This window comes from Lactuca serriola, chromosome 1 (assembly GCF_051521515.1).
Source record: "Lactuca serriola cultivar US96UC23 chromosome 1, Lser_US96UC23_V15, whole genome shotgun sequence".
Taxonomy (NCBI): Eukaryota; Viridiplantae; Streptophyta; class Magnoliopsida; order Asterales; family Asteraceae; genus Lactuca; species Lactuca serriola.
Genome location: NC_136408.1, coordinates 103,938,785 through 103,956,648, shown reverse-complemented (window position 1 = coordinate 103,956,648; position 17,864 = coordinate 103,938,785). Strand labels below are relative to the sequence as shown.

The following is a 17,864-nucleotide window of genomic DNA, read 5'->3' as shown; positions in this document are numbered from 1 at the left end:
ATTGCATGACACTTGTCAATATGATATTAAACCTATTCTTTTATTAGAATATATATATATATATATATATATATATATATATATATATATATATATATATATATATATATAATACAAGACATAACAAACTTGCATCTATTTATGATCCTAGCATCAATCCTTATTAATATCTAATTTGTCAACCCACAAAACTAGATAACTCCTATTATACCTCATCGTATATAGGATAATTCAAAAATTTCCAACAATCACCTCCGTAATTTCTGAATCTGCATAGTAAGATCTCCAACTCCCAGTAGCTTCCTCATTTCTTCAAATTTACCCCTCGCCAGTGCCTTTGTTAAAATGTCAGCTTTTTGTTCATTACCACACACATGCTCAACCCGGATCTCCTTTTCTTCTACCCTCTAACGAATATAGTGATATCTATATTTGATATGTTTGCTCCGTTTTTGAAATACTGGGTTCTTAATTAACGTAATAGCTGACATATTGTCAATCTTAAGAGCCACATCCTTCTCACTTGTTTCAAACGCTTCTTCTATCAAATCTTTTAACCAAACAGCTTGACAACTTGCTGCTGAAGTAGCCATATACTCGGCTTCACATGAAGACAATGCCACCGTATCCTATTTCTGTGAACACCAAGTAATGGGTGACTTTCCAAGATAGAACACATGCCCCGTAGTGCTTCTTCCATCATCTTCACCCGCATTATGATTGTTGTCACTATATCCCATTAACTTTCCATGATTCCCATGTGGATAGAAAATACCATACCCGACAGTTCCCATCACATACCGTAGTATTTGTTTAACCGCCGCCATATGTGATACTTTCAGTGTTTTCATGTAACGACTAACAATTCCAACAAAGAATGCAAGAATGCAAGATCGGTTCTAGTTTGTAATATATATCTCAGTCTTCCTATCAAACTTCTATAATCGGTAGCATCAACCTCTTTTTCATCTTGTGCTTTTGAGAATTTCTTATTACAATCCATATGAATCAATGTAGGATTGCAATTACTCATCCCTGCATCTTTTAGAACTTTCTTTGCATACGCTTCTTGAGTAACAATTACATCCCTCATGCTTTGGTATACTTCAATACCCAAGTAATACCTAAGTATACCAAGGTATGACATCTTGAACTTGGTTGACATTACAGCTTTAAAGCGCTTAATGATATCTACACTTGAACCCCTTACAATCAAGTCATCCACATAAACACCTACGACAATCAAATCATTACCGATCCTATGTCGATACACAACCTGTTCTTGCACGCAATGTTTAAATTTCATACTTTTTAGAATACCATCTAACTTAATATTCCATGTTCGGGGAGCTTGTCTTAACCCATATAATGCTTTATCTAACTTGTAAACCATTCTTTCACACCCGGCTTTAACAAATCCCTCACGTTGTTCAACGTAGACATCTTCTTGAAGCTCACCATGAAGGAATGCCGATTTTACATCAAGATGGTGAATCTCCCATCCTTTTGATGCTGCTAGAGCTAACATGATCCTCACCGTTTCAATGCGATCCTCCGGCGCAAAAACTTCATCAAAATCATATCCCATTTGTTGCAAGTATCCTTTTGCGACTAACCTAGCCTTATACTTGCTTATTGCCCCACTAGCATCACGTTTGATTTTAATTTTAAATACCCATTTTAGACCTATCAAAATCACAACCAACGGCCTTTTAACGAGCCTCCATGTCTTATTCTTCATAATGGAGTCAATTTCCTCCTCCATTTCTTTTACCCACCTCGGATTTTTCACCGCTTCCAAGAAGCTAGTTGGTTCGTCTTCGTTCATTGATAAGAAAAGAAAATGATCTTCAATAAATAGGTTGACAACATAGTCATCAAACCTTCTTGGTCGCTGAATCTGCCTCGACGAACACCTTAGTTGTTCGTTATTAACCTCATCGTCAACTTGCGGCTCGTTATTGAACTCATCGTCAACTTATGGCTCGTGAACAATGTTATCAGGATCTCCATGATTAGCATCCTCTTCATGTCGATTCTCATTTGGGTTTAAATTACCCATAACAGGCCCTACTCCAGTGTCTACGATCGTTTCCTATTGGACCCAAAACATTCCAGACCTTAGCTCGTCTTCAAGCCCACTATTCCAAGCCCAAGTGGCCTTCTCATCAAAGACGACGTCTCGAGATACAATTATTTTTCTGGTAGATGGATCAAATAGTCTATACGCCTTGGACCCTGGCTCCGACCCAAAGTAGACTAATTTCTTTGATCTATCATCCAATTTTTTTAAGTTTGGACCCAATACTTTAGCATATGCTATACAACCAAAACCCCGAAGGTGTTCAATGTTGGGTTTTCGTCCAAAATATCTTTCGTAGGGTGTTGTATCAGACAAGGCCTTGATGGTAATCCTTTTGATAATATATGATGCATGTCTCACAGCTTCACCCTAACAATAAGTCGGTACCTGTGTTGCCTTCATCAAACTTCGTGTCATCTCAATAAGGGTGCGATTTCTTCTCTCAACCACCCCATTCTGCTGCAGTGTATATGGTGCTGTAAGGTGCCTCATCATACCATGGCTATCACATAGACTATTAAAATCTTGAGACGTAAATTCACCACCACGATCTGTTCTTAGCGTTTTTACCGAATTACCCGTTTCCTTCTCAACTTTAAGCACAAAAGTTTTAAAGAAAGACAATGCATCAATTTTTTCTTTTAATAAATAACTCCACATAAACCTAGAGAATTCATATATTATTACGAAAATATATGTATTTCCACCCATTGTGGGAGGTGTTATAGGCCCACACAAGTCACTATGAATTAGCTCTAACGTTCTTTTGCCCGAAACTGCGAATTCTTCGAAAAAGAACTCCAAGGGTGTTTTCCTACTAAGCAAGATTCACATACCTTGTTTGACCCACCGACTTTAGGTAGACCATTTACCGTCTTCTTTTTTCCATCGATGTTAGCGTTCCATAGTTTACGTGGCCAAGCCTTGCATGCCAAAGCCACTCAACGTTATTCAACCTCCTATGCAAGCATACAGGTTTCCCAATAGCAATCTGAGTCTTATACAAACGATTAACTGACCTCTTTAACTTGAACAGTGATGTGTTTGTATTATCATACAAGAATAAGTATTCACCCTTCATGCTAACTCCACAACCACACTCTGTTGCCTGCCCTAGGATGATAATGTTTGTCTTTAAATCGGGAATAAAGTACACATCAGTTAAAAGCTTTTGCCTACCTTCACGACTTTTGAACAATACCGAACCTTTTCCGCAAATCTCAACATGTGAGTTATCACCAAACCAAACCCTACCTCCTATTCGAGTATTTTTATAACTGAAGTAAGAGCGATTACCACTCATGTGATTGCTTGCTCCATTATCAAGGTACCAAACGTCATTGTCACCCATTTGTGAGTATCTTGATGGAATTACTTCAGTCTCGTTTAATAGCACAGTTTCGAACATGGTTTCCACCATGAATACAGTCGGATCTTGCTCATCAACTTCACCTACACTGCAGGAAGTTAAGTCCTGGCTCGGGAAGTGCTTCGCTATGAAGGACCTCGGAGAGGCTTCCTATATTTTGGGAATAAGGATAGTGAGAGACCAAAGTAAGAGACTAATAGGACTTAGTCAGAATACTTACTTGGACAAGGTGCTAAAACGTTTTAGTATGGAAAACTCGAAGAAGGGAGAATTACCGATCCAAAGTAATGCCAAGTTGAGTAAGAATCAAATTCTGAGTACCGAAGCCGAGATAGCAGATATGAGCCGAGTACCTTACGCTTCCACAGTTGGCTCAGTCATGTATATTATGACTTGTACTCGCCCTGATGTGGCCTTCGCTTTGAGCATGGTCAGTAGATATCAAGGGAACCCTGGCAGAGCACATTGGATCGCAGTCAAGAATATCCTTAAGTACCTTTGGAGGACCAAGGAATGGTTTCTAGTCCTCGGAGGGAGTGATGACTTAAAGGTGTGAGGGTATAGTGATGCCAGTTTCCAGACCGACAGGTACAACTACCGTTCACAGCCGGGATGGGTCTTTACCCTTAATGGAGGAGCAGTGACTTGGAAAAGTTCCAAGCAAGAAACCGTAGCTGATTCAACGTGCGAGTCAGAGTACATTTCAACGAGCGAACCGTCAAAGGAGGCAATATGGTTGAAGAATTTCATTGGAGACCTTGCAGTTGTACCTGCCATAAAGGAGCCTATGAAAATTTTCTGTGATAATGAAGGAGCAGTTGCCTTGACCAAGGAACCGAGGGATCATGGTGGATCTCGACATATCGACAGAAAATATCACTTTATTAGACACCGGGTAGAAGAAGGACTCCTCGTAGTTAATAGGACATTGTCAGAGGATAACCCAGCAGATCCGCTTACGAAGGGACTAAGTAGGGTTAAGCACTTGCAGCACGCTAGGAGCATTGGGCTGAAGGACGATGTTAGTTTGGATTAGATAGTTTAGAAACGTGTAATAAATAATTGTAATTGACATTTGATGATTAAATAAAGGAGTATTATTTATTAGTACAGTTACTTTCTTATGTTGATTGGTTAACTATTATTTTTCTTTGCATGTTTTGACTTCCTGAATAATGGAGTTAATTGAGAATAATCGAATTATTCAAACGGTCCACAGTCGTTCATATGTTGGAAGTAGTTATAAATGAAGACTGTCATGAATTGGTGTGTAGGTTGTCTGAAAGGTATTAGACATAACAAAGGTTTGTTACAACGTTCATGAGTTCTTATGGATGAGTTTTGAGCATTGGAATAAACCCGCGCTTGCTGGAATCACTTCATAGAATTTATAACGAGTGATTGTAAGACGATAATATCATATGGTCTTAAAACCAAGATATATGGTTTATTGGTTGCTAATTGATTGTACATTGATAATGCGAAACCGCATCAGTAAATTGATGTCATAAAATGCATTGTTCTGTATAATTTGATTAGTGAGTAGTAAATGCATATAAGTCGAAGTTTATCTGTTTCTTTTATCCTAAGAGGGTAAAAGCGATATCAGGGCCCCTCGATGATTTGATTTGACTTATGTGTCAGGCCCGGTCAGGACTGACTTGATGTGTTCAATTAAGTTATATGTCAAATGAATCCAAGATCGAGATACAAACTGCTGGACAATAAGTATGACTATGTTCCATGAGATTGTCCGCACGATATCTAAAACAGAGGACTGTACGATCCCTTATCTAAAGGGCAGGTTGCTGATATGATCAGAGTTCGACAGTGTCTTTGAGAGCTACGATTGCTAATCAAGTTATACTTACATTTGTGGTTACTAGACTTATCCAAGTGGGAGACTGTTGGATTAGTGTCTAAGCCCGTAACCATTTTTTGGTAAGTACTTGACCCGGTTATGCATGGTCCTTTTGGGTTGCCTTCACCAAAGCAACTTGACTGGAGAAATAATAGAGAAAGAGGTTATTATGATTTATTAATATATTATAAGAATAATATATTAAAAAAGAAATCATATTTTTTTAATTAATATTGGTCAATAACTAATTAAGAATTAATTATGTGATCAAATGTAATTAATTAAACTAGAGGGGCTGAATTGTAATTATGTGATAGTTGCAAATTAGGGCATTGGTTGCCCTAAAGAAGGGGTAGACGAATTCGAGGTGATAAGGCCTTAGAATTCGTCCATGATAAGGATTCAAGGCTTATCTTATGGGCTGCTTGGTGGGCAAGTAACCAGATAAGGATAAGGACTGAAACCCTAATCTATACCCTATATAAAGACCCCTTAGGCCTTAGAAAATCGGCCACTTGATCCCTAGAAGACCTAAAGCCGATTTTTCCCCTGCCTCTCTCTCTCTCTCTTGCCTCTCCATTTGCTTGTGGTGTTTGTGAGCCATTAGAGGTACTACACTTGTGGTACTTGCTTTCCAAGACAAAGAGATTGAAGATTTGTGTTGTTATTACAATATAACAACAAGAGGTATGTAATCCCTTATACTACATAGATTTCGAAATACCTAGCATGCTAGGGTTCTTCTTGTGTTCATAAAGTTGTGTATCTAATAGAGAAAACATAGATCCAAATCTAGGGTTGCATGCACACATAGGATTGTTTGTATAAAACCCATCAGTTTGACCTTACGTTTCGGGCAACGATTAGCGAAGTGTCCGAATTTATCACACCGATAACATTGGACTTTTGAGTGATCTTTCGCTTTACCTTTTACTTTTTCAATTTCACCACCGTCTGAATTCAATGACAGGTTTTGTTGGTGAGTTTTCCCGTTATTATTCCTACTTCCACGACTCCGTCCACCGCTTTTACTCTTCCCGCGATCGGACTCATTGTTCTGCGATGACGACACATATTTGTTGAGTAGGAGTTTTCCTTGATCAGAGTCATCACAGGTCCTCTCTTCGTATGCCTTCAACCTTCCAACGACATCTTCAAACCCAACTGACCGAAGGTCTAAGATTTGCTCTATAGAAGCAACTATGTGGATGAATCTTCTTGGTAAGCTTGTTAGAAAATTTTTAACCATCTTCTTTTCATTAACTGTTTCCCCAAGAGAAGATGATTTAGACACTATACCTGACAGTTGGCTTGCATATTCATCAATTGTAGCCGAATCCTTCATCTTAAGATTGTCAAACTCGGTAATTAGGGTTTGCAATCTAGCCTCCCTCACCCTGTCTGCACCCAGGTTACGGGTTTTTATGGCGTCCCAAATTTCTTTTGTCGTATCCATCATTCCAACTTGTAAAATAAGATCTTCAGGTATTGCCTGGAAGATCACAGCAATAGCGACATTTTTCTTCTTTGGATCAATCTCAATATCAACATTATCCTTCTTTGGATCATTCGCTCTCGGATCTATGACATCCCACACCTGATGAACATTTAATATCACTTTCATGCGAAATTGCCCACACAGTATAATTCGTTACATTCAACATTGGTACTTGAAACGAGAAAGACATTCCTTTGTCGCTTCCCCCTAGACCAGAAGACGATGGCGTATCTCCCTCCACCATGTCTTCTTTTCAACCAGGCTCTGATACCAAATCAAAGCAAAAACAAGATCTAACCAAACACACAATGGTTATTATTGAGAAAAACTAAAGCACAAAAAACTCAATTGGTTCACGTTTGATATCACAGCTCGATAACTTAGCATGTATATATATAGAATACAAGACATAACAAACTTGCATCTATTTAGGATCCTAGCATCAATCTTTATCAGTATCTAATTTGTCAACCCACAAAACTTGATAACTCCTATTATACCTCATCGTATATAGGATAATTCAGAAATTTCCAACAGTGACGAGTCTAGAACGTAAACTATGTGGTTCACTATTTAATTGAAAATGATAGAAAAAAAACTACTAGTTATGATTCTGGGTCTGATCGGATCGTATAAGGAAAAAAGTTTTAAAGTTCTTATAATTGTATCCGACGAGGTTTTATATCATGATATATTTTCACAATTATATCATTACTAATACTTTCTAAAACCCATTCTTCAATATATGACACCAAACTATCACTCAAAAATTGATCACCAATTTTCCGGATCAATAGGTAGTGAACTTAAATCAACTTTCATATGATTATGTATTGTCACAACTAGGAATTTGATGCTTGTAACAACAAAAATGACAACCTTTGTGAACCAAAAATGTGAAAGCATGTATGATGCTTATTCAATAACAACAAATTGTCCATCAAACACTCTATGCAAGCACTTCAAATAGTCAACAAAGAATTGGAAACCCTAGAAATCCCGGTTTAAGTCCATTATGGACTAGGATTTCCTTATTAGGCCTAATAGGCCAATAAGCTTCCAATTTGACTATTTTGGGCTTAGAACTCTTAAATGGGCTCTAATTGGACCCATTTCCATTTATTTTAACATTTTGGGCCATATTGGGCTTAGAATGAAATAAAATACCCTAATGAACCATATTGGGCCATAACTAACCTAATTAGCTTTAATGGGCTATGAAACCCATTATTTTTGTCAAATTGGGCTGTAATTCATCATAGGAGCCCAATGGGCCAAAAATCATCAAAAATGGGCGCATAAGATGGGATTAAGCACCAAAGGCCCAAAACTCTCTTCTTTCTTCCCTTTTCTTGGCCCAAAAAGAAAACAAAAAAAAAGAAATAAGAGAAGGGTTGACTTTAGGAGGTGCCACCTCCTTATTACACACCATGCACCCATGCATGGACCAACATGTATCTAGACTAGTCATCTCACCCTCTCTCTTTTCCTTCGGCCGAAGACACTAAACACACACACACACCTCACAAATTCTCTCTAAACCACTCTCAAGATCATCCTCTTCTTCTTTGAAGATCTCGAAATTTGGCTAGAAATCTAAGGATTTTCATCAAGTAGTTCACATCCTTGGTAAGTTATTGCTTTGATTCCTAACATATCTTCTTCATTTCATCAACAATCCCCCTTATCTCATACAAAATTCGTGATCTTGCCTCTTAGAACACATCTAAGTAAAAAAAAATCCTCCAAGAAGCTTGCTAGGCTGAGAATAGCATCAAACTTCTTTTATTCTTCATCAAAACCGAAACCACAAACTCAAGGTGAGTTAATACCCCTCTTTTTTTCGGTTTTTACTAGTTTTATGGGGGAGATTACAAGTAAAATGTGTAGATCTATGTGTATGTGTGTGTGCTATGTATGATTTTATGCATGTATGTGTGATTGTATGTGTTTATGTGGTAAATATGCAACAAAAAGAGTAGAAATCTTGAGATCTATGGCATAAGAAGTAAAACAAACTTGATCTAAGTTATACCACACTAAACAAGTCAAGAAAAATATCCTCTAAGATTTAAAATAGACACATTGTAACATAAAACAAATTTTTGGGGCTTAAATTGTCAAATAAACAAAAGTTGGTGGAAAGGTTGCTATTCACGGTTTTCTTGAGGGGAAAAAGAGTCAAAACAGTTAAAATAAATGTTTTTGTGACAATTATGCTCTTCAAAGGACTTGAAATGTAAATAATAGCTCAATGGGCCAATTTTTGGGCTTTTCGGCCCATTAAGCCCAAGGTTGCGAAAAATCTGATTTTCAAAGGGCTAAAATGAAAAATTTATCAAAATAGGGGATAAAAGGGTAAACAAAATCAATTCAGGGGTTAAAATGCTTTTCTTTACCAAAAGGGATAAAAAATGTAAAGTTTTTGGATTTTGGGCCAAAATTGTAAAAGTTGCAAAAAGTTTGGACTTTAGCCGTAAAATACTTTTCTGGAAGGGCTGAAACTGATAAAAGTAAATTTTGAGCTAAAACCACCACATAAACAAATTCTATGGGTTAAAAATGATAAGAAAATGGTTTTAGGGCCTAAAATGTCTTTTTATATATATATAAAGGGCTAATATTGTCATTTTTATCCAAGAAGGGCTGAAATGGTCAAACCAATATTTTGAGTCAATTATTTTATTATGTAAGATAATTGGGTCAAAAATACCAAACCACAACTTATGACAAATGGCAAGATGAATATACATAAATTCCGAATATCGGACTCGTATCAATAAAAATTTAACGATTGTTCAATTAAACATTCCGACGACTGTACTATACCCACAACCATATTAAATTCTTTGGGCTTGAAAGTTCCATACATGTTTATTGGGCCTTTGTGACCCATTAACATGATTTTGGACCCAATGGGTAATTATAAATGTTATTGGGTCTTCTATGACCCAATTGCATATTTAAGGGACCCTCAATGGCTTTTAAGTGCTATTGGGCCTTAGTGGCCCATTAGCATTGCTAGTAAGGTCCAAGTAATCAAATACGAAATGGGCCAACGTGTCCTTCGTATACCCAACAACCTAAAATAACTCACGAAGGTAGTAGGGCTTTGTATTTCCTCTTATCTTCGTTTGTTAGGCTTACGCGTAACCAAAGTAAACAAATACAGGTCGATAATCAATAGTAATCAAAGTCAATTGGGATTTAGTGAGTAATAACGAGTGACACCAACGTGTGCCGGTCGTAGTCTGTAGTTATAATCAAAGTCTTCTGGAGGGAGAGCGAGAGTTTGTGTATAGATCTATACGGGGGTGACTCCCCCACACCTCAGTCGTTCGCTACAGTTAGACTCGGCCAGTCTAGGGTGACAAAATCTTAAGATCAATTCCGGCGTTCACCAGAGTGCCAAGACAGACGAACTAGTCATTATCATGCATGGTTATAACGACTCACATAAATAATTCCAATGTAAACCAAGTAAACAAGGTAATTCAAAATCATTCACGTAATGAGTAATCATTCAAACCGTTATATGATATTTTTATTTTGGAAAACATCGGGTTTTTCGGGGAAGTTCAACATTTTCACTTGTAAGTTTAATACTAAGTTTTTCAATTATACATGTTTTGAAATCATCATGCATATATTTACGGATCTTCACACCTTTTTATAAACAATGGTCTTTTCAGAAAATATCGGATTTTCTGGGTTGGTTTCGTTCAAATTACACAAAACATTTCATATCAAACATGCTTATGAACTCACTAACATTCTATATGTTGACCCGTTTTTAAAATAACTTGTATTCTCAGGTAAGCTGAGGAATAAGTACCAAGTATGTTAGTGTGTTTTGCTTTTAAAAACTATCAAACAATTTATGTATGGATTTGTAACGTTAAAACAATGTACTTGATGTGAACAATGTCAGTTGTAATATATTGATGCATGGTGATGTTTATGTTATGATTCATGTATATTCATTGTGATGATATTCAATTTAAGTCACACGAGCCCTCGGACATTTCCACCGTCTGGTTTGGGGGTGTGACATGTATTATGTTGCTAATTATCTTTTTCTACTGTAGTTTTATTTATCTTTTTAAAAAACTTGAACAAAACATTTTTTATTCTAAGTTCCGAAGCAAACGACAATTGGCCATTCAAAATCAAAGACATTATTGTTTCTATTTTGTTACAAAGTATCAAAGTAAAGAAACAAATAAATAAAATGAATTCCAAATAAATAATGAACTGTATCAATCATAAAAACATCTGAATACCCAATTATGTCAAAGTATCAATTACAAAGTATAGAAAAAAATCCACTGTATCAATTATCAAATTATCAAACACAATCAAATTACATAAATTACTCAATTACAAACCATTAATTTCTATTTCAAACAATGTATCAAAGCATCAACCATAATCCAAATTAAAGAAATTAATCAATTACAGTTTAAAAACCTGATACGAAGAAGTTGAAGACCGTTGTCAGTGGTCGGATCTAGCGTTGTTATTGTCGGTGGCGGTGGCGGAGACCAAAGGGGAAGGTTGCTGCTCGTCGATGGTTTGGCGTCGTCAAAGGAAACATCAGTGAACCAGTGGTGTGGTCGGGATGAATACGACGATTTTTTTAATTCTCTTTATTATCTGATTTTAAATGCATTGGACCGAATGAATTCAACTTTGGGATAATAAAATATAAAACATGGGCTTTTAATTCTTTGTTTATACTATCTTTTTTAAACATGGTAGGTCATGTCACAAATGATTTTTATATATAATTTGTAATAAACATTTTAAAATTAGGTGGGTCAAATGACCTACATTTGGATTAAATATATTCGCCAATGGTTTGAAGTAATTTTGTTGGAATGGTTGTTGGAAAATGGGTGGTTATGGAATATGTGACTTGTTTGGTATTGGTGATTCTAAATTTGGGTATTGGCAAGATGTTGTGTTGGGTATTGGTGATTCTAAATTTGGGTGAAGTGGGTGTGTTTGGATTTTGATCTATTTTTTTATGTTTGGTGAACGAGAAATAATGCTTTTAAAAGAGAGAAAGAATTTATGATTATATTGCTTTGTAGTATATGAAATAGTATGGTATTATAAGTAAATATTAGATAGTTCCATAAATTTAATACCTTAATATAGAAAATATAAGTAAATGCTAATGTCCTATAAATCCAACTTTGTCTTTATAATAATAATAATAATAAGTTCCATCAAACTTTGTGTTTACAACAAAACAATTATGCCAACACAATCTTCCACCCAAAGTTGTCTACCAATTAGATTTCCTTCTTTACCAAAGAGACATTATTATATTACCACATATGAATATGAATGCACTACAAGTTCAAATAATAACACCAAAACAAAATTCAAAATGATTGAAAAAGGTTATATATATATTTTCCATTGAACTTTATAGATATATAGAGATGATAAACAAAAACAAGCATAAGAAAATGATTATAAGGAGAGTATAACGATGATAATCGTACAACTTGTAAGCATGTAAATCCAAGAACGATCCGCCATCTTACTACTACTCTCTTCTGACCTATTTTTACTATAAAAAGCAAACAAAATTTTATCCAGAAATAATCTGGAAATTGCTAATATTCCAAATGTTAAGGCAACAAGAAATATAACAATCCCTTTATTCTCCATATGTACTTGATTCTCCCTCACCTTTGCCACCTCAGCCCTACATCCAAAATCCCACACACACACACATACTCATTAGATTCATTTTTACACAGGACATGACATGACATAACAGTACAATATAATTTGTATTGGACTGAAACCAGACTGATGTCAATAGGACAAAAACTGTAATTTTTTATTGCAGATAAAAAGATGGGATAAGGTGGGACGTGGACAAGCTATTGATATTTTGTCTGTGTAAAAAGACGTAAATGCCCTTCTTATCAAGGAAAAAAATTTAACCTGAGGAAAGCATTGGTCTTTGTGATGTCATCCAGCTGAAGAGATACGAGTGTTTTCCATGAAACTAAATCATCAACCTGCTTACTCTGCAGTAAATAGTAAAAAGGGTTTAAGTTAAAACACAAGAAATAGCAATCAACTTTTCATTTATTTCTATACAAAGCAATTTTTACAAAAAATAACACGTAAGGGTAAAATGGTCATTTTTATAATTATTCAAGAAGTTAGTTCATTATTTTATAAACAGAAACATTGAATACAACAAAAAATAATACACAAGGGTAAAATGGTCATTTTTTATAATTCAGCACAACAATTCAAAGGTTTCAACCAAACAGCATGTTAAAAACAGCCCCTAAGAGAACGTGTAGAATTGTAGTTTTAGCTTTGATTATTTGTCAAGAAATAAATAAAATGGTTGACAATAAGAAAAATGACTAAAATACCCTTTGCATAAAAATAGTACTTACCAAGGCCTCCTTGCTCTCATGAAAACTCTTCAAATCAGTTCTTATTCCCTCCATAATCACATCTCTCTCTCCAATTTCCTCATCAATTTCTTTAAAAATATGTCCATATTTATTGTTCAATTCATCAAGATATCTCTCCAAAACCGATAAATTTATGTCCAAAAGCCGAACTTTTTGCATCAAAATCTTGATCACACTATCCCCGGGCAGCCTGCCCGCTTGTTGTTGCCTTACTTCCGCAAGAGGGTCAGGCACATCAACTGTCTTAACTGCCCGAATTCCATTTTTACCCTCCTCCAAAAACTCCTCATCTTCCATTCTATTTCCATCAAACAAATCATTATCCTTATCATTATCCTCACTTTCAACTTCTTTATTCACAAACTTTTTATTATCTTGAACATTAACCAAATCCTCAAGCATCATTTCAACAGCATCAACCCCATAAACTTGAACAAAACTCAAAGTACAATAAAACCCAGTTCCATAATGACTTAAAAGATTCAACTTTATATATCTCACCCATTTTGGCTCTTTAAGAAAGAATCTTTGTTCATGTTTCACATTTCCAGCTGTGAAATTTCCAAGCTTTACCCATGTTTCAGTAGGGTAAACCAAACTCCCAAGAATCTCAAACTCTTTAAGATTCGATGAATGGTGTTCAAAATTAGCAATCTTGATTGTGTCAACTAGGGTTTCTTCAGAAAGTTCAAGAACTACAAATTTTTCTTCACTTGAACATGGGTTTCTAAGGTACTTATCTTTATCTATTGTTAAAATTCCTGAAGCCCCTTTTGCTTCTTTATTACTTGATAAAACTTTTGCACCTTTTGAAGCAGATGCATAGTTGTAATCTGCTCCACCTGGTTCTAATCTGTGGATTATGCTTACTGAATTTCCGTTTGAAGGGCGAGTTTTTGTGTTGAAAGCTTTGTTCTTGAATTCATCGAGTCCTAAAGGGACTGATCTTGTTTTTTCAGGTTTAGAAGGGTTTTTTGGTAAAGGGTTTGATTCTTTTTGGTCAAATTCAGGATCTTGACTTATACTTTCCTCCTTTTGATCGCTTTCGATTAGGGTTTCTGAATCGATTCCTGTGGATTGACATTCGTTTGATGATAGTGAACAATAAGATGAGTTATTGGATTCTTGATTGAATTCATCCCATGTTGTTAAATCATTTGGAAGATCTTCAGGATTATCTGTAAAATAAGATACACAACATAATGTCATAAATTTATTTAATGAAAAAAACTAGTTATGAATTATGATTGTGATATTGCTATAAATGTCAGATGTTTCAAAGTTAAAATGAAAAAAGAGAGTGTGATGCTATAATGAATGAATCAATGTAAAACATAAATGTAATTTCTTGTATTGACGGATTTACCCTTACAAAAACATGGTTTGAGGAAATATGAATGTGACTGACCTCTATAACCATCACCATGGCCAATCCATAAATTTAACAGGAACAAAAGCCCCCAAAGAAAGACAGCAAGAGACAATGAAACCTTATAAAAGTTATTTTTCCCAAAAGTAGATTTTCCCAAAGCTCTTCTTGAAAGAAGAGCTTTACGTGACCTCTGCATTGTACATCAATCTGATTCACTATTTACAACTCAAGAACAAGAAACCTGCAATCAAATAAACACTTTTGTTAAAAAAAGAATCACCTAAAGTGAACAATGGGTGTATGAAGTATGAACTATGAGCAAAGACAAATCAAAAGCAACAACATTGAAATATAATTTATATCTGTTTACAATTTGGTTGCAAGTAATTCTCGAATGGATACTAAAAATCAATAGATGAAGACAGGCACAAAGAATCGCGTTGGCATATGAACAAACACTTTGCGTGCAAGAAACATCTGGCTCAGGAAAGATGATGGAGGGGTGTCCCAATCAATAACATTCTTCTTTGTTTTGTGATTATAAGTTTGGGCGAGAAAGATCGAATACGCATATATGAAATTGAATTCAAATTACAAAGATCATAAACCCAAATCTTTGAATTTGAAAATCGAAACGTAGAAAACAGAGCAAAAGTCAATAATTGAACCTGGGTACAGGGATCTAAAAAGTATATTATAACATAAAAAGAAGCGGACATCATTAGGCACATGGGGCAGCCGGCAATCACTAAGATCTTAAATTAAATTAAAGAGAGACACACAGGAATTTGACAATTGACAGCACCTGGTAAATCTCTGTTCTTGAAATTGGGAACTTCTTCGAAACGATCAACGAAAAGTTGAAGACGATGAAATTCTTGAGATCATCAAATCAAACTGATAAAAAAGCCTAAAGTTCAGCCGATCTTCCTCCTGACTTTCTTCAATATTCAATTCACCACATCAAATCAGAATTTCAATATAAATTATTAAAACTTCGTCGGATTTGCAGTCTTCCAATGGCGACCCTGTGTTCTTCCCTATAAGAAACTTGCTTTTTTATCGTTTACTTAACCCCTGTTGCCGTTTGTCTCACTCTATGATTTTCAAGAATCTTTGGGTTTTTGATTTTTCCACTCGAATTATGAATTGGGTAATTCCTAAAATTTAAAGAAAGGGCGGTGGATTTACTGCTGATGGGTCAAAAAACAAGCTGTTTTTGTCCTCTCCTCGATGATATCATGTCCCCCACTCTCTCATGAATCATGAAACCCTTCAATGGCGTAAAGAGTAAATTTATATACAAAGAGTTCGATAAAACTCTCATAGAAGAAGATATAGTGTTTTAATAGGATTCTAATGTTTCAAATTGTAGTTATCTAATTAATTATCTATTTACGCGTTCAACAAAATTTTAATATAAAAAATAATTAAAAAAAAAATATATTTTTTTATAAAAAGTATGTCGACTGTAATAATGTCTTATATATATACTATTATTTAATATTTTTTTTTATCAAATAGTATTAGAATATCATTTATATTTTATAAGTCAATGGCTATTTAGTATGTTTGTTCTTGACGAAAATGTCAATATATTATTAATGAAAAATTGAAAATGTCTTGTTTTTTTGTAAAAAGAAATGATCATATATTAATTTTTGTTTTCCTAAAAGTAATCAATTCTGTTGTAGATGCTTTGAACTGAATATAACTATTTATTTTGTTTTAAAATAATTAAAATGAAAAGCATTATATTTTAATATAAAAGTTTGAGTGCTTGTTACTTGAAATTGTAATAATAAACAAAACTTGTTGAAAGCCACATCCAACATCCTCCGAATATCACATTTTTGATATTAATCTTGAGAAAGAAAATATATTTTTAGTCTATTTTATACAGCATACTTCAAGTATATGGTAAAAAAAAATAAGTTTTTATTTTATATAAAGTGATATTAAATATATTATTTGAAGTAGATAAAAATCAAAACATTGCACTACTTTAATTGAAAGTTATCATAAAATGAAAGTTAATTTATATAATTTTCATAGTACATATACTAAAACCCAAATATAAATATATATTTTCATATATAAACACTGATTCAAAGCAAATTAATTTTATTAATTTATATAGTTTATGAATTATATACTTAAACCCAAATATAAATATATGTTTTCATATATAAACATTGATTCAAACCAATTTAATTTTATTAATTTATATAATGTATGATTTATATACTTAAACCCAAATATATATATATATATATATATATATATATATATATATATATATATATATATATATAAACATTGATTCAAACCAATTTAGATTTATTTATTTATATAATTTATGATTTATATTGTCCATAAAGACAATATAATTTTGTGAATGTTACTAATATTATATGTATACGTATATATTAATTGTTTGATGACATTTAAGTAAAGAAACTATTTTTTACTAGAAATAAGGAATTTAAAAACGGAAAAAGTTAGAAATAGAAAAAGATGTGATGGTGCCAGCAAATACTCCCAATAAAAACTCGCCATTCGGCAGAAATGGAGTGTACATGGAAAAAGTGTGGGGAACTGTCAGATGATGAGCTGGAAATTTTCAAATTTATTGTTTTTAAATTATTTTTGAAATTATAACAAATCTTATTTTAACTGTTTTAAAATCTATAATTCCGTCAATTACTTTTTTTTAGAATAAATTACACGAATGGTCCCTATGGTTTAGCATAATTTGCATGCTTGGTCCCTAACTTATTTTTTTAACTCGGAAGGTCCCTACTGTTTGTTTTTGTTACGCATTTGGTCCCTATCTTACCTAAAAATACTATTTTTCCCATGATTTTTTAATTTATTTAAATAAACAGACCCTCAACCCTGCCCCCTCACCTTATCTAACCTACCACACCATTTTTCTCTATTTTAATAATAGTATTTTTAGGTAGGACAAGGACCAAACACGTAACAAAAACAAACAGTAAGGACCAAGTGCGTAGCAAAAACAAACAGTAAGGACCTTCCGAGTTAAAAAAATAAGTTAGAGACCAAACGTACAAATTACCCCAAATTATAAGGATCTTTCGTGTAATTTACTTTTTTTTTTATATTCATACCGTTAAAATTATTGCTATAAAGTATAAACTATGGGAATAATTTGAAATAATGTTATTAATTTACCATAAAATAAAGTAGTGACTTTAAA

At 34.1% G+C, this 17,864-nt stretch overlaps 1 protein-coding gene across 2 annotated transcripts; it reads right to left on the bottom strand.

The window, feature by feature from the left end:
* Nucleotides 1-12,265: 12,265 nt before the first annotated feature.
* LOC145096683 (SUN domain-containing protein 4-like) lies at nt 12,266-15,952 on the bottom strand. 2 transcript variants are annotated; one of them, XM_079034116.1, is made up of 5 exons: nt 15,447-15,952; nt 14,678-14,882; nt 13,249-14,447; nt 12,779-12,864; nt 12,266-12,533 (listed from the first exon to the last, which is right to left on the bottom strand). In XM_079034116.1, exons 2-5 carry the CDS (start codon nt 14,835-14,837, stop codon nt 12,296-12,298), a joined length of 1,683 nt encoding a protein of 560 aa, XP_078890242.1. In that variant the 5' UTR covers nt 14,838-14,882; nt 15,447-15,952; the 3' UTR covers nt 12,266-12,295. The 2 variants fall into 2 exon arrangements, with proteins under 2 accessions (XP_078890242.1, XP_078890243.1); XM_079034117.1 differs by lacking the exon at nt 15,447-15,952 and adding an exon at nt 15,012-15,144.
* Nucleotides 15,953-17,864: the final 1,912 nt, after the last annotated feature.